This window comes from Mirounga angustirostris, unplaced genomic scaffold (genome assembly GCF_029215605.1).
Source record: "Mirounga angustirostris isolate CCGP_5_RB_7025 unplaced genomic scaffold, mMirAng1.0.hap1 SCAF_5, whole genome shotgun sequence".
NCBI lineage: Eukaryota > Metazoa > Chordata > Mammalia > Carnivora > Phocidae > Mirounga > Mirounga angustirostris.
Genome location: NW_026991713.1, coordinates 142,728,375 through 142,751,129, shown reverse-complemented (window position 1 = coordinate 142,751,129; position 22,755 = coordinate 142,728,375). Strand labels below are relative to the sequence as shown.

At 46.3% G+C, this 22,755-nt stretch overlaps 1 protein-coding gene across 2 annotated transcripts in view; it reads left to right on the top strand.

Moving 5' to 3' along the window:
- Positions 1-22,227, top strand: part of ADCY9 (adenylate cyclase 9) — a 119,796-nt gene extending 97,569 nt beyond the window's left edge. The window contains exons 6-11 of one of the 2 annotated variants that reach the window (XM_045870409.3): positions 3,268-3,370; positions 4,293-4,501; positions 8,329-8,488; positions 9,432-9,580; positions 12,702-12,743; positions 17,776-22,227. In XM_045870409.3, the coding sequence (XP_045726365.1) occupies positions 3,268-3,370; positions 4,293-4,501; positions 8,329-8,488; positions 9,432-9,580; positions 12,702-12,743; positions 17,776-18,964 (1,852 nt within the window). In that variant the 3' untranslated portion in view covers positions 18,965-22,227. The remainder of the gene's footprint in view (positions 1-3,267; positions 3,371-4,292; positions 4,502-8,328; positions 8,489-9,431; positions 9,581-12,701; positions 12,744-17,775) is intronic. The other variant, XM_045870410.3, reaches the window with a different exon arrangement.
- Positions 22,228-22,755: the final 528 nt, after the last annotated feature.

The window sequence follows — 22,755 nt, the reverse complement described above, 5'->3', positions numbered from 1 at the left end:
CAGTACTTTTAAGATCATGCATGTATTCCATTCCTCAGCAAACTTCCCTAGATTTCCTCTCCATCGTGGTTCTTGCTTAAAATAGCCTTTACTATGATGGTTCAGAATGTCAGTTCTCCTACTTGAGCACCAACTGCACATTGGCAGTTGGAGCACATTGACATGGCTCCATCATTTTTTAAAAATTTAATTTATTTATTTTAGAGAAGAGGGCAGGGGAGGGGCCAAGGGGGAGAGAGAATCTCAAGCACACTCCCTGCTGGGCAGGGAGCCCGACGCGGGGCTCGATCTCACGACCATGTGAGATCACAACATGAGCCAAAACCAAGAGTAGGACGCTTAACTGACTGAGCCACCCAGGAGCCCCTCCATCAATTGTTTTTCATAGTTTCTGGCACCCTGTTCTAGCACAACAGGATATTCCAGGCTCGTCTTATATCCTTCCTAACCCTAGTAAGGCATCAGCCATTTGTCCAAAGAGCCTTGGTTCCTTTTAGTGAAGAATGGTATTTAGAAATGTTCGTTGTTAATGTCTGACTTAATGTCATGTAGCCAAAGACATATTCTAAATGATTTCAGTCCTTTTACATTTATTGATACTTGTTTTATGGTCTCACATGTGTCTGTTTTCATGAACATACCACATGCACTTGGAAAGAATATTCTACATTTGTAGGATGTTGCGATCCATAAACACAATTAGGTCCAGGCGGTTGGGAGTATTAGATCATCTGTCTCTTTACTTTTTGTCTATTGCTCTATCAGTGTTAAGAGAGGGATTTAAAAATCTTTCATTGTAATTGTGGGTTTGTCTGCATCTCTTTTTAGTCCTGATGGTTTTTGTTCCAAGTATTTTCATGCTCTTTTTTTTTAGGTACATACACATTTATGAGTGTTATAAATTCCCGGTGAATTGGTCCTTTTGTCATTTTGAAGTGTCCCTCTTTATTCCTGGTAATACTCTGTCATAAAAACCACTTTATCTGATACTAATATAGTAACTCTAGCGTTCTAATTCTTACTCTTTGCCTGGTATATCAATTTCCATTAAAAAAAAATTTCAACCTGTATCTTTATATTTGAAGTGTGTCTCTTATGAGTCTTGCTTTTTTAATCATTCTAAAAGTTTCTGACATTTAATTCGTTTTAATATATTTACTGGCATTTTAGCCATACCTCTTTGCATTATTATTATTATTTTATCTATCTATTTATTTATTTATTTATTGGTGCTTGATCCAGGACTTACAGATAGGCATCCTTGAATTTTTTTTATAGTCTTCTTATGGTTAACATTGTATCATTTCACTTTATTATTTTTTTAAAGTTTACTTATTTATTTATGTAAGTAATCTCTACACCCAACGTGGGGCCCGAACTCATGACCCCTAGGTCAAGATTCACATGCTCTTCTGACTGAGCTGGCCAAACGAACCTGTATTATTTCACTTGAAATGTAGACATCTTGTAGCTGTATAGATCCATTACTCTCTTCCCACCCCTTATGCTATAGTTTTCACATGTGTTACGTCTGCATACATTGTGACCTTGACCTCTAATACCACCCTCTTGGTAATCTCAGATTGGTCTCCATTGATTGCTCTTCTGTTGAGTTGAATCATATTTTCCTGTTCCTTTGTATGTTGTGTAAATTTGGATTGTGTTGTGCTTAGAAACTGGATTCTGTTATATTGCTCTGAAGAGTGTCAATATTTTGTTTCTTTGTTTCTTTGTTTTAGCATGCAGTTAACTTACCTAAACTCAGACAGCAAACTTTGTCTCCCCTGGGGTAGGTGGCTGCTGCTCTTTTTTAAGCCTTAATTAGGCTGCTTCAAGTCTCCTGTGCACATGCAGATTTTAAAGGTCAGCCAGAGATCTGAGCAGAGCTCATATGATGAATTTGGGGATGCCCCTTCTCTGGGATTTTCAACCTCATTTTCCAACTGTGGGCACCCCAAACATTATTTTCTGAATTTCCAAGCCAGCAAGATTGTGGCTTTTCCATCTGAGTTTTAGCTGTCCCGCACATGGTGCTGATGAATGGCTGTCTTCAGGCAAAAAAGAAAAACCGTAAAGTATGGGAAATTAAGCTGGTGCTATTCCATTCTTCCAGGTGTGACTCTTCTCCATTTCCCACGTGCTTTGGTCAGTCTCCACTACCTTCCAGGAGTCATTTTTATATCTTGTCCAGAGTTTATTGTCGTTATCTGAGAGAGGATTGGCCCAAAAGGAGCTAATCTCTGTTCCCAGAAAAGGAACTTGCTAATATTAATTTCAGAGGAGCAGCACAGCATCTAGCTACATGTGGCCACTGTACATCCTCCGTACGGCTGCTGTGCCGGTTTTCCCTCTGTCCACACTTGCTGGGTGGAGGGGAAGATGGGGGTCTGCATCCGGGGTTGGAGTTTTTTCTCTTCCGAGTCTGAGAGCATAGTGAGGTATGGCACACTTGTCACAGAGAAAGAGTCCACTGGGCTGCAGGGACCCTGTATGTCAGGGTCTGATGTAATTACGGACGTTACCGTGTGAGGGAGAGAGACTACACTCCATGGCTGTATTTGCCTTCTGAAATCATGTTAACACTCTTTTAAATTTCCTGCAGTATACAAAGGATATTATTATTTGCTAGCAACTATAAAAGAATGAGAGTCACAGAAAGCAGTTTTCATGTCTCTGCTATTAAATCATTGAGTGTTATTTTTCAGGTTTCACACACAGTCTGCATATGTGACAATAGCACTCCAATTATGCTAACTCTAAACAGTTTCGTGATAACAACCTGTCAGCTCTGACGGCGGTAATTGCTGTTAGTGCTCTGAACGACAGGACAGGACAGCCAGCTCTGAGTTAGGTTTTCATCGGAAGCCTTGGAATCAGCCTAAGTCCTCTCGGTACAGGCATGTCTGGTCCTCCAGAAGTGGTGGTTTCCTAGCATGGCAGAGCTGCCTTCTTCCCCGGACACTGGAAGATGTTTCCAGAAGCAGGGTGCTCATAACGTGTGCTATAATGATGGCAGATGGTCATGGTTTAGTGGAAGCATAACATGTATTTTGAAAACACAAAGCACTTTCCAGACGTATGTTCTAAAGGAGGGGTCAAGCATTATCTGTCACGTAGTGACTCTTGGACATGGTTTTTGTGACACGCTTTGGGAATGGTGTTTGGGTAGCTGCCGATATAGATAGATAGATAGATATCAGTCTGCCGATAGAGTAAGTGCAATGCCTCTGTGCCGTGTTGATCAACTGCATGTTTCATTTCTCCTAGCCTGATGAAAGATTATTTTTTCAAGCCACCTATCAATCAGTTCAGCTTGAACTTCCTGGATCAGGAGCTAGAGCGATCCTACAGGACCAGCTATCAAGAAGAGGTGTGTTTCCCCTTCTACTTCTACTGAAGAAATTTGTTGTTTGCACTGGATAGTTCACTACCAGCTTTGTGCTTTGGCAGCTTTTTCTTTCCCCCCTTGAGTGATAGGAAAATGAAGGCTAGTACTGATTCCTGACAATCTGTAAGCCCCAAACTGCATCTGCATGTGAATTTATCCACACGGGGAGAAGACCCCCAATCTTTCTGTTCTCCTTTGTCTAGTGTCACTGGCATGTCATTTCCAGGCCCCTTTGCTCCGTGCTGGCCTTGTCCTCATTTTCTCCCTCCTTCCCGGTGACTCCCTAACATTACGTGCATGGCTCTTTGTTACGTTTACCACACCACCCTGACATTTCGGATCCTGTCCGTCCCCCCCGTTAGGCTGTGAGCTCCCAGAGGGCGATGTTTCATGTCTGCCCCCAGCACCCCGCACAGAGCCAGGCCCAGAGCATGCTCTTGAGTGAAGGCATGAGCATCTCTTACTATCTGTTGACCCGCCCATGCTTTCATCTGCTGTTGCTTCAATCCCTTCCTGATACTTCTGTCATGAAGCCAGCTGTCACACAGCCTGAACCTGGGACCCAGCCATTCAGTGGAAGCTTCACAAAGTGGCTTTTGTGCAACGGCCTTTACAGATGCAGAGCCCATAACCCAGATTTCAGGCTCAGTATGTAATGTGTTTGTGAGAACTCACTGGTTTGTAATAGCTTGCTGTGTGACCTTGTGCAAGTTTCCTAACTGCTCTGTGCCTTAGTTTCCTCACTGTTAAATGGGATGGGAGAGATGGCCCACCTGAAGCACTTATCACTTGGTCCAGGGTGGGCAAGTGCTCAACAAATGTTGGCTGTGTTTTCCATGGAAATCCTACTCCATGGCCATCTATTCCCACTCATGCCTCCCACCTCCCCTCCTACCCCAAACAGGTTATAAAGAATTCTCCTGTGAAGACTTTTGCTAGTGCCACCTTCAGCTCCCTCCTGGATGTGTTTCTGTCAACAACAGTGTTTCTGATTCTCTCCATCACCTGCTTCCTGAAGTACGGGGCTGCCACCACGCCTCCCCCGCCTGCCGCCCTGGCAGTCTTCGGCGCCGCCCTGCTGCTGGAGGTGCTGTCCCTCGTGGTCTCCATCAGGTAAAGGCCCACCTGCCCAACTCTGCTCCAGCTTTTAGCCTTTAGCTCCCTCTGCTGGCTCACCAGTTAATGGCTGCACAGTCTGGCCGCAGCTCCGCTGGCCCGCCTCCTGACACCAGAGGCCTCTGCAAGCTCATTTCGGGTGACTGGTCCTCTTTCCTTCCCTCCGCCAGCTCTGCTGCTCAGCATCCTCCCTCACAGACCCCAGCCCTCGGCATAGGTGGGCACCTTCTTTACCAGAGGGTCAGTGTCCTCTGCAGCCCCTCAGCTGCCAGCTCCCCACTCCAAGACTTAAAAAGAGCAAGTGGGGAGAGAGGGAATGAGAAAGGGAAGAGAAACAGAACAGAAGCATACAGGAGCACACAATGGGCGGCCGCCTGCGGGTCAGCAGGTGCCTCTTGTAGATGTGTGAGTGAGACTCGAAACCCTTAGAAGGATTGTGGGTATCTGTTTCCACGAGCTTGGGTCAGGCAGTGGTTTCTTAGATATGACATGAAAAGCATGAGCGGCCAGAGAAAGAAGAGATAAGTTGGACCTCATCAAAATGTAAAACTTCTCTGTTCTGAAGAGCACCCATCCCTTCTCATGCCAGAGTGAGAGGGAGCCTGCAGGACAGAGAGTCTATGCAGACTGCATCTGTGGTGAGGTCTGATACCTAGAATGTAAACTCAGTAATGAAAAGACAAGCAACCCATTTAGAAATGGACGGAAGGTCTGAATAGGCAGCAGGGACCCCTGAGGGAAGGTAGGCCCTCAAGATCCACTCAGCCTGATGTCAGGGTTCAGACCATCACCTGGGGAAACTCACAGCCGCTCTGAGTACTTCTGATAAAGTGTGAATGCATAGGGTACTCCATTCACATGCACACCCCCCCATCTGCCTCCTGGACACCGTGCCCACCTCCTCTGTCCAGCCCTGTCCGTCTCAACAGGAGTCTTGCTAGTGATTGCCTCCAGAAGCTGGAGGTGAAACAGAAACGGGAAGAAGGGCCCTGACATTGAGTTTCTGCTCCCCTTCCCTAACATCCCAGGACAGGAAACAATAGCCCCGGGTCTGCCCTGTGGCTTCTGAACGCTAGTCCCGCCACCACCCCACTTTGAAGTATATGGGCTGCATTGCCCTCCCCCCCCATACTCCCCCTTTCCTCATCCCCCCATCCCTGCTTCTACCCCTGTGGCTCTTGGCAGAGGGTCTTTTCTGGCTGCTAGGGGTTTCAAACTTTACCCCTGTGCCTCCTCCAGGTTGAGATAACTGCAGGGTGCATCCTCACTGTCTACCCAAATTCCCCACCAGGATTGAGCTGCGTGGTGCATAGCAAGGGACTCCTTGTAACACAGCCCTCCCTATGGGCCTGCCCCTCGAGTCTTGGCTTTGCACCCCTTGCTGAGCTGCCTGGGACCCACTCTCAAATCAGCTCTGCTTCTGGGGAATCCAAACCAAGGTATCCTCGGGCCCCTAGTTTGTCTTTTCCTCTTTAAAAACAGCTTTATTGTGATATAATTCATATATATGAATACTCATGTAAGCGTACAATTCAGAGATTCCTAGTAAACCTACAGAATTGTGCAAACATCACCATATAATTTTAGAACATTTCAAAGAAAACCTGGCACCCATGTGCAGTGAGTCCCCTCACACCCACGCTCCCTGCCCTGGGTCCAGGTTTCTGTCTGACACAGGGCCTCCAGCTGGATAAGGCTCCAGCTCTCTTAGAGGCTAGCATTGTCTCCATTCCTTTTTCAAAAGCCCTTTACACCATTGTTTCCTGTTCCTTTGGACCCACTTCTACAGAAGCTGAGCTGTCCCTGGTGTGGAGACTGCAGAGGGCTGTAGGCCACAGAGATGCCAGGCTGGCTGCACCCAGGTGTGTGCTGGGCCTGTCACACCCACATGCTCGGCCAGCGCCTTCCAAATGAGGTGGCCGCTGCTCCTGAATGACCACTGGTGTGACTTTAAAAGTTCACTTTACCCAAATCATCAAAGCCTGGGAGGCAAGGCTGGGAATGGGATGGAGTTCCCTCTCACCACACAGAGGGCATAGATCCCAGGTCTACGGGAATCTGTGCTTCAGAGTATGTGGGAGCCCCAGGGAGGCTGGTTCTGCGGCTGCTCCGGGGTACAGCCCCAGGCCTGGCACCTCCTCCAGAGGCCTTCATGCATCTTGACTTGCAGCCCATTCCTTCACTCCCCTCATTTTGTGCTGAACCCAGGCAGGCATGAGAACGGTGGGTCTCATCCTCAGAGCTCTGCTGTCCTGGGGACCTTCGTGGGGGCCTCCCAGTCCTGCCTTCTCCCCGTTGAAACTTGGCTTCCTCTGTCTCCTCATGGGGCTTATGTATTCTGCCTTTGAGCATATTTGTGGTTATTCTTGGAAATATTCCCAGGACTCCATTATCCGTCAAGTGTCAGGAGGCCAGAACCATCCAGGCCCTAAAAGGGTCAGACAGGGCCTGGCTCCATGTGGAAAATGGCCGAGATTCACGGTTTTCTCATGGAGATAATGTGTTTGTAGCCAGTGGTTGCTACATGGTGGATGTCCAGGACAGAAGGTGCAGGCATCTGGGTGTGTGGCAAAGACCCTTGAGGGGATCTTGTGCTGTTAAAGCTCAGTGCGGTTTCCTGGCACTTCCAGAGGTGAGGAGAGTTTGCCTGTCCCTTCTCCCCTCCCTGGCAGCCTGGCTTCAGAGAGGGTCTGTGTGCGTGGGTCTCCCTGCCAAGCTGAATCCCAGTGCCCCTTCTTCCATCTCCTGCTGCTGGCATGAGGGTGCTGGCCCCTGGTGGCCCCAGGGCCCCTCACTTAGCCAGACTGTTTTTCCTTCTGAACAGCGGTTCTCAGCCCCACGCACTTGCTCCCCCTTCTTTATGAAAATTATTTTGTGATGTCCACATCACTTACCTGAAGCACAGCCTACTTATACACACAGTTTCAGAAGGAGTCGATGAAATGCTGTCACTCAAATATGAAAGAAAGAGCAAGGGAGCCATTTAAAAGAAACTATGTAGTGCTTCACCTCGTTCTTGCCAGGACACCATCACCTGAGAAGTCATAACAGAGTCCTCAGCTGTGTCCTCATGCGCACGGTCACACAAATGTGACGGCTCCAAATGCAGACCACTAGCAGCGTGCGGGCTTGGGTGGCACAAACACTGGGTGGCCGCCTGTGACGTGATTTCTGAAATGCTGAGTGAGCCTTGCTGGGGCCCCAAAGCAAAGGGTACTTCGCACAGTGGTTCATTCCTGGAAGATCAGCATGTGTTAGCAGCACAGAGACACAATGAGGCTCTGGGCTGAGGTCATTGTCAGCAGGGCTCTCTCTCTGGGTGTCTGAGGGGGCATGTGGCAGTCGTGTGGGATGCAGGGCAGAGCTACACTGTGTGTCTCAGTGCGCCCCCATCCCTGGCTCCTGCCCACCAGATGCCAGCCACATCCCTCAGTGAGAATTTGGGCCCTGCCAAATTCCCAGATACTCCAAAGTGCCCTAGCAGCCTGTGACAGCAAGTGGTGACCTCTGAGGGGGCCTGTTAACATTTGTGTGCCCCATTCTTATATCTACTTTGAGACCCGCAGAAGCTCATGCTTGGTTGGCTTTGTACAAGCACGTGTTATCAGTATGCAACAGATGACCTTAAAATAAGGTATGATGAGCTGAGCAAGTCCAATTTACTTGCTGCCAACTGCAAGTGAGGGGGGCGGGGGCTCCGTCTGCCCCCATGTGCATGGCAGCAGCATAGGTGAGAGTCAGTGGGTCTCCCGTCTTCATCTTCCCCAGCAGGCTGACCCGCCCACAGACACACCATTTCTCCTTTCTCCCCTCCTCATCCCCAGGATGGTGTTTTTCCTGGAGGACGTGATGGCTTGTACGAAGCGCCTGCTGGAGTGGATAGCCGGCTGGCTCCCGCGCCATTTCATTGGGGCCATCCTGGTGTCACTCCCTGCTCTTGCAGTCTATTCACACATCACCTCTGAATTTGAGACAAACATACACGTAAGTAAAGGCCCAGTGACTTTGTTTCTGGACTCTTGGGGACTCCCTTATCTTTCTTGTTTTAGTAAGCCTGATGACTTGGGACAGCAATTTAAATATAGGCCTCTAAAGAGGTACAAAGTCTTTGTCACCACCTTGAGCTTGTCTTCTTAAAAGACTTGCCTGGGACAGAGGAACAGGCAGGGAGGGCAGCACGCGGCCTATCTAGATGCTCGAGCCTGTCACTGGCCATGGCCAGGGAGAGGTGGGTATGATGCTGCCCTGCCCAGCTCACACGTGACCTCTCCAACCTCACCTGCTGCTCACCGAGCTCCAAATCCGTTATTTTCCTATGCATTTTACAAAGCAGCATCTGTCCCGCGTTTCCAGATAAGATATGGTGCTCACCTGTTGAACTGGCACAGTTAGGTGACTGGCCTCTGGGCCGGCTGCTGTCGATCAGGGAAGAAGCTTCCAAGTTAAACCCCATGAAGACTGAATTAATGCCCTTGTGGAAAGTTCTATTTTTGGTGAAAGTGTAACATGAGCTGCCAGGCGGGCTGACTGCATTTGATACTTTAACACCAAATTACATTTCCGTTGGCATGTAGCAGCATGCCTGAAGGAAGGCTTTGTAGAGGTAACCACCTACATGGTGGTGGTGTTGAGACGGGTGGCCTACCTTCCCTTTCCTCCAGAATGATGTGTGCAGTTTCCACACATCTGGAGGAGAGTTTTAGTGCCAGTGCAAGCTTGCAGCCTAAAGCTTGGGGTGATTAATCCAACGATTTATGATCTGTCCCTGAAACTGCCAGATACTTTGCGATATTTGTGTTATTTTTATATCAAAAGAAAGATAAGTGAGTGAATCCTTTGATGTCAGCATGCTCAGCTGGAAGTGAGGCAAGGGGCCCACACAGCGAGGGCGGGATGGGTCACTAATTGTGCCGGCCCCTCGTTGCAGTTCACCGTGTTCATGGGCTCAGCCGTCCTGATCACCGTCGTGCACTACTGTAACTTCTGCCAGCTCAGCTCCTGGATGAGGTCCTCCTTAGCCACCATCGCTGGGGCTGGGCCCCTGTTGCTGCTCTATGTCTCCCTGTGCCCTGACAGGTAGGTCCACCACTGTGCTCTGCGTCTGGTGCCCTCGCCGGCTGGGACACCTTTCCTGACCTCGCTTCTCTCACATCCATGCTTATGCCCTTTCCCTCTGCTCTACCAGATACTGTCAAAACATGACGTAGCTTCCAACATACACAATGTCAACATCCTAATGAAATGTCCAAACACTAATATGCAAAAGAAAGAAAAAGAAAATAATTCTTCATGACATAATCTGTATTTGCATATAGACATCCTCGAGTGATCCCTGCCTGGAAGACGTAGAGCGGTAGACACGTGCTTGAACTTACTTATGATGGAGAAGTAGGACCAGAAGCCGTTTCATACAAGATGATCAAGAAAGTGAAGGAGTAGAGGTATAGGGAGACACAAGAAAGCAAAGAGGAAGTTGGTTCTAACCTCATTTGAGTAAGGGTAATATACCCAGTTTGCAGGTTGCTGAAGGAAAGAAAGTGAAGAGGTAAGGTGCTCTTGCAAATGGCCTGGGCCTTATTTATAAATACTGACTCACTGTTGTGACATGTGTGTCATGACGTGAAACGGAATGATGACAGTCACTGGAAATATATCTTTTATCTTGAAGTCCTTCCACATAATGAAGAACACTTTTAGTCTGTGGTATTCAAATGGCCTTCAAAACCCTATCACTGGTAGATACCAAGGAATAGATAGGATGGCATGGGAAAAGAAAGGATCTGTGGGAAAGACCCGGGGGGACAGGAGCGGTTCTTACCGTCGTGCTACAAAAGATGAAAATATATAGGATGGCAATGATATGTGCTATATATAAAACATCCTATATTCATGAAATCCAGTAAGATCCCTGTCTTTCATGTACCCTACTAATTGAATAATGTTTGATTCTTAGTCTGTTAAAAACAGGTCTCAAATTGATTGTTGCACATTTGCAATTGGTTTTGCAGCAATCAGCCTTTTTCAACTAAATATGTAGTTGGAAATACAGTGATATATAAGAGAGCGTAATGCTCACAGTGAGTGGTTCAGAAAGTTTAGGATAATGTCTTAAAACCATTAAGCTTCTGTTTCTGTAACAAACTTTTCCTAAATATTGGACTTTTTTGGTAACTGCTTATAAAAACATTTTACTATTAACGTATATTAAAAAACTGCTTTTTTATAATTACTGTGGGTCTAGGCTAGCAAGATATTTCAGAGTTACACAGAGCATTCCTTCATTGTGCCTTGCAGGACATCTAACATTCCTGGCTCCTCAAATTATTATGACAACCAGAAGGAGCCCCAACACTTCCAAAATACCCCCTAGGAATGGCATTACTGTTGCTGAGAACCATTGCTTTAATAAGTTCAGAAGTAGAAGATGATCCAATTTGTTGCAATATCAAATATGAAACCACCGTAGTGTATCTTTGGGTATTACCAAAGCAGTGGTCAGTAATGGACAAAGTAAGCATCCTTCTCCTCAGATTTTATAAAATATGACGACATGAAAGGCACTCAAGTATTCTGCAAATTAAGATCAAAAGGGAATTTTAAGCAGAACTGTCTTTCAGCATTTGAAAGGAAACTTTAATGAATAGTTAAATTACTTTAAGCAGAAAAAAGCGTGCATTTCCCTTTTTGAAGGTATGGCCATCTGGAATTAGGGTCATTATGAAGCTCTTTCCCAAGAGCATGAGATTCATTAGTCTGCCTTTTAACCTTTTAAAAGAACCATGATAAATACCCCCCCAGCCACTCGCATTATCATTCATTCACTGGTGTGGGGCTTTTCCACTTGAATCTGGAGGGACCAGAGTGATGAGGGACCAACTCTATCACCTTTGTCCAGAATTCAAAGAGCAGATCTTGGGCTGCAGCTGAATCTCCCCTTCACCTAGTACTTCTCCCTACTTGCAGAATCCTTTGAGCGCATCCACCCGGCCATCACCACTGAGCCTCACAGGGTAGGAAGCATGGGGAGTGGTGAACACAAATACAGACAGGCCCCCTGTGTAGGGGAGGGGATTTCTGAGAACCATGCCAGCCTCGCAGGGGGACACAGACATAAAAAGGGCTGTGCACATGTGAAGAGGGACAGTGTCATAGTCGTGCCTAGGCAGGGAGAGAAGATGACATACGGCCTCAGAGCGTGTCTGTGCTGTAGCTCTTGCTTTCTTTCCTTCCCCGTGAAGTCATCTAACACCCCCTGTGATGGTAAAAGCCACTCTAAGCCATCCCCTGGCCTCTGCTGCCCATGGGGAGCTGCTTGCAGAAGCTTTGTAAGGTCCCCCTTTGCAGTGAGTGGGCAGGCAGATCTAGCAGACCAGGAAGTGTGGGGGCACGAGGCTGATTTACTGGCCTGGGGGGATGCTGGGTGCAACAGGACCCCAGAAGAAGCTGTGAGGGGTATGGAAAGGGTACCACATGTTGCAGGTCCTGTCCTGACACCGAGAGAGCATTCTTTATTGTATGTGGTTTCCAAGCCCCAGGATGGGGATTTGATTGCTTTGGGCACACTGGGAGCAAAGTCTGGCCTCTCAGGTCAGCCAGCGTCTCCAGCAGATCCTTTCTAAATCAGTCCTTTGTCAGTGGGCATCGCTGTTGATCATGACTGGTTTCTAGCCTGTGGGATCACGTGGAAAAGTCCTTACGTCACATGAGTGCCTTAGAGACTTCTTGTTTGGTTTTGCTCTTTGGCGATGGTACCTCCCTACCTGATGTGAAGGCCTGTTAGCTGCGTCACTGTCTCTGACTGCTGTGATTTTTAGTTCACACATGATATCAAATTATAATAAAGAATCAACTATCCTTATTGTCTGACTTCATCTCCATATTAAAAAAAGGGAAATTGGTTTTTTTTTGTTTTTTTTGTTTTTTTAGATTTTATTTATTTGCGAGACAGAGAATGAGAGACAGAGAGCATGAGAGGGAGGAGGGTCAGAGGGAGAAGCAGACTCCCTGCCGAGCAGGGAGCCCGATGTGGGACTCGATCCAGGGACTCCAGGATCATGACCTGAGCCGAAGGCAGTCGCTTAACCAACTGAGCCACCCAGGCGCCCCGGGAAATTGTTTTTTAAACTCTTCTCTGTTTCACTTTATATAATGCCTTCTTTGCTTTTTATAATAATATTTTTCTGCATTTTAATTTCAGTTCCATAGTAATTTCACACCTTGATGCAGGACGGAATTTCAGGTGAGCTTTTAACATCGTGCCTGTGTCTGAACAAACGAGGGTAACTGTATGAGTACTGTGTCTTTCTCAGCTTCCTAAAAAGCAGTCGTATCTTGAAGAAAAAGAATTGTATGTAATTCTTAAAAGAATAAGTGGAAAATACCTACTTGTTGAAATATCAGATCATAGTTGTAATATCTTATTGAGAAAACGAATGATTGTTAAGAACATAGTAGATTTAGCTTAATTTTACGTAAGATGTCAGCATGTTATGCAGGAAATCTTTCAAGTCTAAGAAAGTACTTATTTTAATTCCCTAAAATATTTTGATGTTACTACTAGAAATTTGAAATAATAAATGCTAGACCCTTGCTTTACTATAAACATCAAACTAAAATCTGTATCAACTGAAGAGTCAGAAATAAACATTAAATTATATAAAAATCTAGAAAAAATAGAATTAGTTTGCAAGCCTCTAAGACAGAGGTAACTTTCCAGTCTTACAAATAATAAATAGAACCACACAGGTCCAAAAATAAAAGACTGATTGACACATTGATGGGGTCAGGGGAATCAGAGCAGGCGGAGAAAAGCATCTCTGGGACGTTATATGAAGAGTTAAAACCTGCTTAAATAAAGGATAAAAACCAAAAAAATTTACAAGAGGAAATGTAGGGAGAAGCTAACTGTGTTACTACTGAAGTCATTGCACATTTAAATAACTACAAAATCCTTTTGGTCTTTTACATAGTACCTTCAAGATGTTACATTGTGCATATGCAGCCCAAGCAAGGGCTGGTACATTCATACCCACATTCATACCCGGGTGGGTGTTTATTTTGTTAAGCTGCCAGGCACTTATAACATATGGTTTATTTCTCATAATAACTTGACACAGTAGGTGACTTTGTCACCATTTTCCAGAAGAGGAAGCTGAAGTTCAGAGAAGTTAAGGAACCTGTCTGTGGTCATACAGCTAGTCGTTGGCAGTGTTTAAATCCTGGCCTCCCTCACTACCAGGCCATGCTCTTTCTGCCAGGCCTCATTACTCCTCAGAATGGTACATAGTTTTGGAAAGTACTTTGATGATCTACGAAAGTGTTCATAGCCTTTGACCTAATAATTCTGTTTTTGCTTATCTACCGAGGGGATTATTCGGCATATGATAAAGGCCACCTACCCAAAAATATTGATCACAATGGCTGATAACATTGAAAATCCATCAGCAACTTCAGTTGCCAGTAAAAAGAAATGAATTAAATTATGACCATGTGCTCAGATATTGCTGCTGTTAAGATGCAGCAGTAAGAAAAACACCTACCATGTGAAATTGCATATGTCATGTAGCTACAGCCAGGTATTTCATTATATAGATAAAAAAACGTAAAATATGTCATAGTTATGATCTGGTAATGAGTGATTTTTTTTGTTTCTACAATTAAAAAAATCTCTGTGGACACATAGACAGTGGGAAGGAGATTTAAAGTATGGAACAAAGGTAGGATGCAGATGTGTTTCTATGATGATCATGACTATAGCATTTAAAATAAAACACTTAGCTTTTTTAAAGCAAACTTTTTATTGACGAATATATAACATTGCACAGAAAAGCATCCAGATTGGCACTGAAATACACCAAAATGTTAACAAATTCCATGTTAAGCTGGTTAGACCATGAGTGATCTTTGTTTTCTGTTTTTCTCTCTGTTTTAATCCCTCTTCTCCATGATAATGAATTATACTATATTTTACTCTAACTTCCAATTATGACTTAATGTCCAACTATTAGGTCATAAATTGACTCTTGCATTTAGTCCCATAAAATTCCTCTTTCTGGAACTGACCTTTGCTGTTTGAATTTGGGAATCTTTGTTCCTTGTGTAGTGGAATGAGAAATACAGGTTATCGATGGGAAGTGATTGTCTTTCCGTCTTGTTCCAGATCTCTGTTGCACGGCAGCGCCTTGGGCACTAAGTGTAAATCTGTGTATTAGGACGCCCCTTTAAACAGATGAAAGCAAACATCACAGTCTGTTTCCCTTTCTCTCTGTGTTCCACAATTCCCTCCTCTGTCCATAGGGTCTGGCCTGGGCCCCTCCCCAGAGTCAGGCCACGCTACAGCAAGGAAAGCAAGAGTAGCAGCCTGCTTGAGGAAAGCTAGACACATCACCCATTTCTGCCACAGGGCTACAAGGTCTGATTGGACCATTAAGATGATGTTAAGCCTTGGTGATGTCTACTCATAAAGGGGGCTGTTCCTCAATGTTACCACTTTGGAGAAACAGAAAGAAAGGTTACCTCCTAACCCAACAAGATGGACTCACCCAAGAAAAGACTTACTGCCTCCTGTTGCAGATTCTCTCCCAACTCCCAAGCAAGTTAGAAGGCTTGCAGGGCTGGACACAAATCTATTTCAGTCATCTAAAATAATTCACTGTTTAGTACTTGAGATTCACAATATGTATTGCCATTTGATTAAATGACAGAAGAATAAGTGTGCTGTGTCTTACCATAGAGGCATTTTTTGGTTCCTAGCTCACAGGGGCCAAGTCATGGAACTTATGGCAGGGGTCCCCAAGACCACCCCCAGAAGAGGAATTCGCTAGGAGGATTCAAGACTCCACACATAGTCGTACTCATGGCTGTGATTTATTACAGTGAAAGGACATAAAGCAAAATTAACAGTGAGAAAAGGTACATGAGATAGAGTCCAGAGGATACCAGTTGCCAGCTTTCAAGAGTCCTGTCCCCGTGGCATAGTCCAGGATGCTCTGAATTCCTCCAGCGGTGAGCTTGGACAGTGCAGATGAAATGTTGTCCACCAGGGGAGCCCATCAGAGACTCTGTACCCTGGGTTTGTATTAGAGGCTGGTCACATAGGCATCTCTGCTGCGGGGACCAAAATTCCAGACTCTCAGAAGGAAGGCACAGTCTAGGCACGGTGAGCCCCTCTTATCAAGGAGGGGTGGGAACCTCCCCAAATCCAAGATCCTGATGCCAGCCTTGGGCACTCTTGCCAGTGCCTTTCTATGGATGGCAGCCTCAGGCCTGCTATGTTAACTGCTTTCTGCACAGAATCTGAGGCCAGTAGGGGCTTAGCGATACTCTGGCCCAGCTTCAGTTTACGTGGGAGGAAATCGAGACCTAGAAATCTTGCCCAGGGTTCCAGAACTCTGCAGTGGTCCAGCTGGGACAGAGTCCCAGGATTCTTATTCCAAGGCCAGGACTTTTGTGACTGTGTTTTGTAGGGGACCATTATGGCCAGATTGGTCAAGTTCATTATGTTTTGTAATGTTCTGAAGTCACAGGTAACAGTAAAACTTATTAAACGCTCTGATTACAGAATTGAGTTTTCAGTGCCATGGAGCTATCGAAACTGAGGACCCATCCATTTTATATATAATTATATTTATATAGTGACTCGACCCATTGACACATAAAATCTAGAAGCCCACTCTGTGTGCTTTAGAAGCACATCAGGGCCCAGAATTTATATGAACAGAGCAGTCACAGTTTTGTAAACAAACAGAAGAAAGACAAGAAGGAAATGCAACCCTCATTAACAGTTGATGGCCTCTGGATGATCAATAATGGATGAATCTTTTCTTCTTTCTGCGTTTTCCCCTAAATTTCTTCTGATGAGAATGTAGTATTTTTAAGTGGAAAAAGTACCTCTAAAAAAGAAGCTTTCAAAGAGACTGTGTTTGTGTTAATCTTCAGTCACAGCTGTTGCTCGTCAGCACCATCCAACTACAGAACAGCCCCCCGTCCCCCAAGAGCAGACTGTTATTGGAGGGAACAGAAATGAGAAGGGTGATGTGGAAATTTCTAATGGAATCATAAACGTGCAGTAGTTGAAGTGACTCAGCATTTCCAACTCCAGTAGTTTATCCCTTCTGTAGACTCCCTTCTATGCACGGGGATGGCATGGCGGCAGCATTCCCTGGGGGAAAGGGATGGGCACAGGCCAAATGCCCAGGATTGGACCCTGATTGTTACAGTACATGCATGTATTCAAATTTCTTGCAATCACAAGGAAACCACAACTTTCTCATAGGAAAGACACTTATTTTATACCACTGTTTATCCTGTTTGAGTTTTTCACAAGGTGCTACTCTTAAAAGTATACATATTGGGGCACCTGGCTCAGTTGGTTAAGCATCTGACTCTTGAACTCAGCTCAGGTCTTGAGCTCAGGGTCATGAGTTCAAGCCCTGTGTGGGGCTTCATGCTGGGCATGGAGTCTACTCAAAAAAAAAAAAAAAGTATACCTATTATTTGGAAAAATGTTAACGGTCTTAAATGACTTTGACAAAACAGAACTAACCCAGTAGGGGGTAATGGTACATTGGCAGACTTTTATACAAGTAGGCGATAAAGAACTTACACTCATTGTTTGTAAAATTACACATCTATCAGAACTAAAGTTGGATTAGGAATCTAAAAAGTGAGTATGTCAGAGAATGTTAAATTTCTTGGGTATGATGATGGTAGTGTGGTTACATAGGTAAATGTCCTTATTCTTAGGAGATGGGGACTGAAATATTCAGGATCGAAGGATCATGATGTCTGCAGCTTACCTTCATAATGTTCAGCGGGAAAGCTGTGTGCACGCGCATGTGTGTTGACAGAGGGAAAGAGCAAAGCCACAGAACGTCAGCAATTGTTGAATCCAGAAGAAGGGTGTACAGATGTATTATTAGTCTCTTAACTTTCCTATAGTGTTTAGAATTTTCAAAATAGAAAGTTTGTGGAAATGAAAAGATTTTTAAAATCAAGGAGCTAAAGACTCCTGAAGAACAAAGCAGTCGCCAAGTAGTTACTTAGAAATCAGTTACAAAAATCAGTCTTTATCTCAGCACCCCTTCAGCCAGCCAGCTAAACAGGGTCAGGTAGCTTTTCGGTGCAGGTCATTGACACGTTGAACCCCACAGACCTTGGTGCAGAGTGCTAGTTAGCTGGGCTGTTTCAGAACCCGCAAGTCCTGAGCACAACCTCTCTCTTAAAAGATGCACTTAAGAAGGTACGTCCTTTCTCTTCTCTTTACTCTCCAGTTCCGAGGGGAATCCGTGCAATAGTTCCTTGCCACGTGATGGCGGAACAGCCAGCCTGATTGGCCAGGAAGTGATTCTTGTCTTCTTCCTCCTGCTCTTGTTGGTCTGGTTCCTGAATCGAGAATTTGAGGTCAGCTACCGCCTGCACTACCACGGGGACGTGGAGGCGGACCTTCACCGTACCAAGATCCAGAGCATGAGGGACCAAGCCGACTGGCTGCTGAGAAACATCATCCCCTACCACGTGGCTGAGCAGCTGAAGGTCTCCCAGACCTACTCCAAGAACCACGACAGCGGAGGCGTCATTTTTGCCAGCATCGTCAACTTCAGTGAGTTCTACGAGGAGAACTACGAGGGGGGCAAGGAGTGCTACCGGGTCCTCAATGAGCTTATCGGGGACTTCGACGAGCTCCTGAGCAGGCCAGGCTACAGCAGCATCGAGAAGATCAAGACCATCGGGGCCACATACATGGCTGCGTCAGGGCTGAACGGCGTCCAGTGCCAGGACAGCAGCCACCCGCAGGAGCACCTGCAGGTCCTGTTTGAGTTCGCCAAGGAGATGATGCGCGTGGTGGACGACTTCAACAGCAACATGCTGTGGTTCAACTTTAAGCTCAGGGTGGGCTTCAACCACGGGCCGCTCACAGCGGGGGTCATTGGCACCACCAAGCTGCTATATGACATCTGGGGCGACACCGTCAACATCGCCAGCAGGATGGACAGCACGGGGGTGGAGTGCCGCATCCAGGTGAGCGAGGAGAGCTACCGCGTCCTGAGCAAGATGGGCTATGACTTCGACTACCGGGGGACAGTGAACGTGAAGGGCAAGGGCCAGATGAAGACCTACCTGTACCCAAAGTGCATGGACAGCGGGGCCATACCACAGCACCAGCTGTCCATCTCCCCGGACATCCGAGTCCAGGTGGACGGCAGCATTGGGCGGTCTCCCACGGATGAGATTGCCAACCTGGTGCCTTCTGTACAGAACATGGACAGGGCGTCTCTGGGTTCCGAAAACAGCGTGCAGGCCAAGGACACTCACCTGTCCTTGAAGAGGCTGTGGAAAGAGCCTGTCAAAACTGAAGAAAGGTGTCGATTTGGCAAAGCCATAGAGAAAAGTGACTGTGAAGAAGTGGGCATGGAAGAAGCCAGTGAGCTCACCAGGCTCAACGTTTCCAAGAGCGTGTGACGCAGCACCCATCGCTGCCACGGTGCTCTGCTCCTCGAAACACAATCATGTTTGTACTTGCCTGTTGTGCGTCCTGAGCACCACAGCCTCCATTGCTGGATGTGGCGCTGCGTGGTCATTGCTCTGACGTCTTTGTGCGCCACACACATCCGTCTCTTTGCTTTTTGTCCCCCAGAGCCCTGTCCCCTGGGTGTGAGCGTCAGCAGCATGGAGAACAAGTGCCTTCAGGGGTGGCCCGGCCTCGCGTTTGGGGACACGGGCCGCCCGTGGAGATCGCGGCATTGGGTATTGCTGGACTTTTTAAACGAAGCTGTGGTTAAGATATCATTTTTATTGCTTTTTCTCACAAGACCCTTTGGATTTTTGTTTTGTTTTTGTTTTGTTTTTGCTCGTACAATGTTTTTGCGGGTTTTTTTTTTCCTGTATACATACTAGTGTTTTCCAGTGACGTGACCTTTCTATGTAAACACATACACGCACACACTTTCATTTATGAATCTGAGATCAAGTGCCAGTAACTCACTGTGAGGGGAGGTGGGGGGGGGGCGTTGCGAGCAGCCCCCAGACAGGGTGGCCCGCGCCCTCCCAACCTGCACCTTCCAGAGCACCCGGGCCCTCAGGGGCCGTGGGGCATTAGGGCTTCCTCCCTGTGCAGGCCAAGATTGCAGATGCTAACCAGTAGCAGAGTTTGTGAACCCAGGCCTCAGGTATTTAAAAGCCGTGTTTCATTCTGCCCCAGACACCAAGGGGTCTTCCAGCTGGAAGCGAAGGGGTTTGTCTTTGAAGCTGAATCCTCTGAGAGGGAAACTCAAAATAAACGTCTGAGGGTTGCATTTTATTTATTTATTTATTTATCAGGAAATGTGTGTTTTGGTGGAGGGGCGGCCAGGTCATTCTGGTGAAGGGACATAGGCTGGGTTGGGGGGAGGGGGTCTGTAGGGGGCACACAGAAGGATGAGAAGATGTCCATTAGTGCTTTGGCCACTCTGGGCCACCCAGGGGCTCCCCACACAGGCTGAGCAAGACCTGACTGGGCCCAGCCAGCGCACCCTGGGATGGAGATGCTCTCAGCCACTAATGGGCACTGCCACTTCTGTCCCGAGGGCTGCAGATCCATGCCTTTGGGGCCCTCCCGCTGCAGAGCCCTGCCCCGCGTGAGGCAGGAGGCCTGAGCCGAGCACAGCGGTGGGCAGGCAGTGCCAGTGGGCTTGGCTTGCACATATCCGAGAAATTTCTCATCCTTTCCCGTTCTTGGCTTGTGCAGGGCCTGTGTGTGGCAGACTTGAACCCGGTGAATCCCAGCCTTCTTTAGATGGAGTTCTCACCCTGTGTGTAGAGACAGAGTCATCCGCATTCACACGAGGTGCTGAGCTAGGGCAAGGAGAGAAAACCTAAGGAAAATCACTTCTGGGCCCTTTGTTGCTGATCCTGCCTGTGATGACGTTTTGCCACGTTGAGTCTGGAGGGTATGTAGAGTTGAACTGAGGCTCATGTTGCCCTGTCATCGGCATAGTTACTTTCAAGGTGACTCTAGCGTATGGTTCACAGGATAGTTTGAGGACTAGCTCCTTCTCTGTTTAAGGTCTTCATCGGCATTTGCTGTGCATTTTCTTTTCACTGCTAAATCTCTGTATGACTATCACATCTACATCAAGTCCCATTATCAATCCCCCCCTCCCAAAATTCATCGAGAATCTGCCATTTCTGGCATCAGGAAATACTGATTCTGATGGGTCAGCTCCCCAGGGGGGACACGCGTGGGGTTGCCTCCCAGCAATGCAGCCATAGCCAGGATCTTGACGTCCCAGGGAGTCGAGAGCATTCTCGGTAACTAAGATCTTCCTTCAGGTTTTACTGTCAGTTTGTTGGTCTTCCAGTGCTGGAGGAAGGATGGTGTGACAATACCTCTTGCTTCTAAAGAATGTATTCTTATAAGATATTGCAGAATTTTTATTTTTATTTTTATTTTAAAACACTACCCGACACTGTCCTTGTCCATAGGGACTGTGGGCATGTTAGGGACTCCTCCCATCAGTGTTGAAGCATGTATTTGAGTGTGATCCTCTCCTTTTGCCTTCTGTCCTCAGGCTCTGTAGCTCTGGCAGCAGCTAAGGGGTTGGGTGTTTGCTAACGGGTCGCCTGCGTCTCCACTGTTCCACTCAGAACATGCCCTACAAGGTTCGTCTCTGCACATGCTTCCTCCCAGTACATTCTCTTTTCCCTTCCCCTCCTGCAAAGGTGTTTGTGATTCCTGACCCTGGGAAGCCGCAGACCGCAGGGAGAGGGTCTTAACATCTGGCGATCTGGTCCAGCAGCGTGCGCACTGGAGCCTTTGATGGTTGGCTCACCCAGAGGCATGATTTGAAACTCACCCAGAGTTTCAAATTGTCTTTTAAAAAAACACCCCGAGCCTTTCTAAATCACCAGTACAGATGTTCTCTCTGGGCCACCAGGCGACTTGGGTCCTTCCCAGTTCCCTGCCCTGAAGCATACCTCAACGCAGGAGCACAGAATCTCTGCAACAGAAACGCCATGTATCCAGCTCCGATGGCGTTGAACAGAGAATCACTGAGGACAGGCCCCTGAGCAGCGGTTCAAGTGCTACCAATACGACGGATGTGCTCTTCACAGAGGCAATACCTCTTATGAACTTAGGTCAGGAAGCAATACTTCAGAATTGAATGTGTGTAAATAGTCGCTTTGAATTGCAATTGCCGTTTTCTTCTTGGCCCCAAGTCAGATCGAATTATACATATATATATATACACACACACACAGTATGTATATGTGTGTGTGTGTGTATATATATATATATATATATAAACAAGCACACCTAATTTTATCCAGTGCAAACAAATGTAGAGCATCAGTTATGAAGCCCTTAAGTAGCTTGAAGAGTCACACCGATTATGCAACACCTGCACGCGACTCCATTAACCCTGACTCCGCTCTTGGAGGCAGCACCTGCACATTTGCACACGACACTGAGAGCCAGAGGGCCGCGTGCTTCCCGCTACGTGGACTGTAATAATGTGTAGTTTCCAAAGATCTGTCTGCGTTTGCATTTCTAGATTTTTGAGGTAAGCGTTTTTTTGCTGGTTGTTTCAGAAAATCACATCATGCCTAGAACCTGAAATTAAATTAACAAGAACCAACTGTTTGCATTTTCCATCTTTCCTTCACTCTGCTCTTTTTAAATTGTTAACTCTATTTCAGAATGCATCCACTCAAGAAATGGATATTAAAATATTCTAAAATCTAAATATTTGATGCCTGGTATTTCCTCGTTGAAAAGATCAGTTAACACTTCAGAAATCAGGGCACTCCTTAATCCCTGAGATTTGTGGCTAAAATAAGAAGATTTGCTTTTCTTTCACATCATGACTTTGAAAACAAGACAACTAAAAAAAACAAAAACAACAAAACAACCCTATTTATGTATGTGGTTTCTTTCTTTTTGTTTAATGGACATATTTGCTACAGTTAATTTTGACTGAAAAATATTTTTATATGGAAATTAAAAAAAATAAAAGGTTATAGGACAAGTTTGGCTTGCAACGACATCCCTATTTTATTAGGCCTTCTAAATCGTTTTTCCTGCAAGATCTTAGGAGAAGGAATTGACTGAGAAAATGACTTCTGAAAAGACACACCCACACAGCCTGTTCCTGGGGGTATCTACATCAGGGGAAGTCACAGACCTATCCCAGAATCCATTTAAAGTCACAGTCCCTCTTCCCCAAAACACATACATGCCATTTGTGCTTATCTCAGAGGTTCACAACACCTCC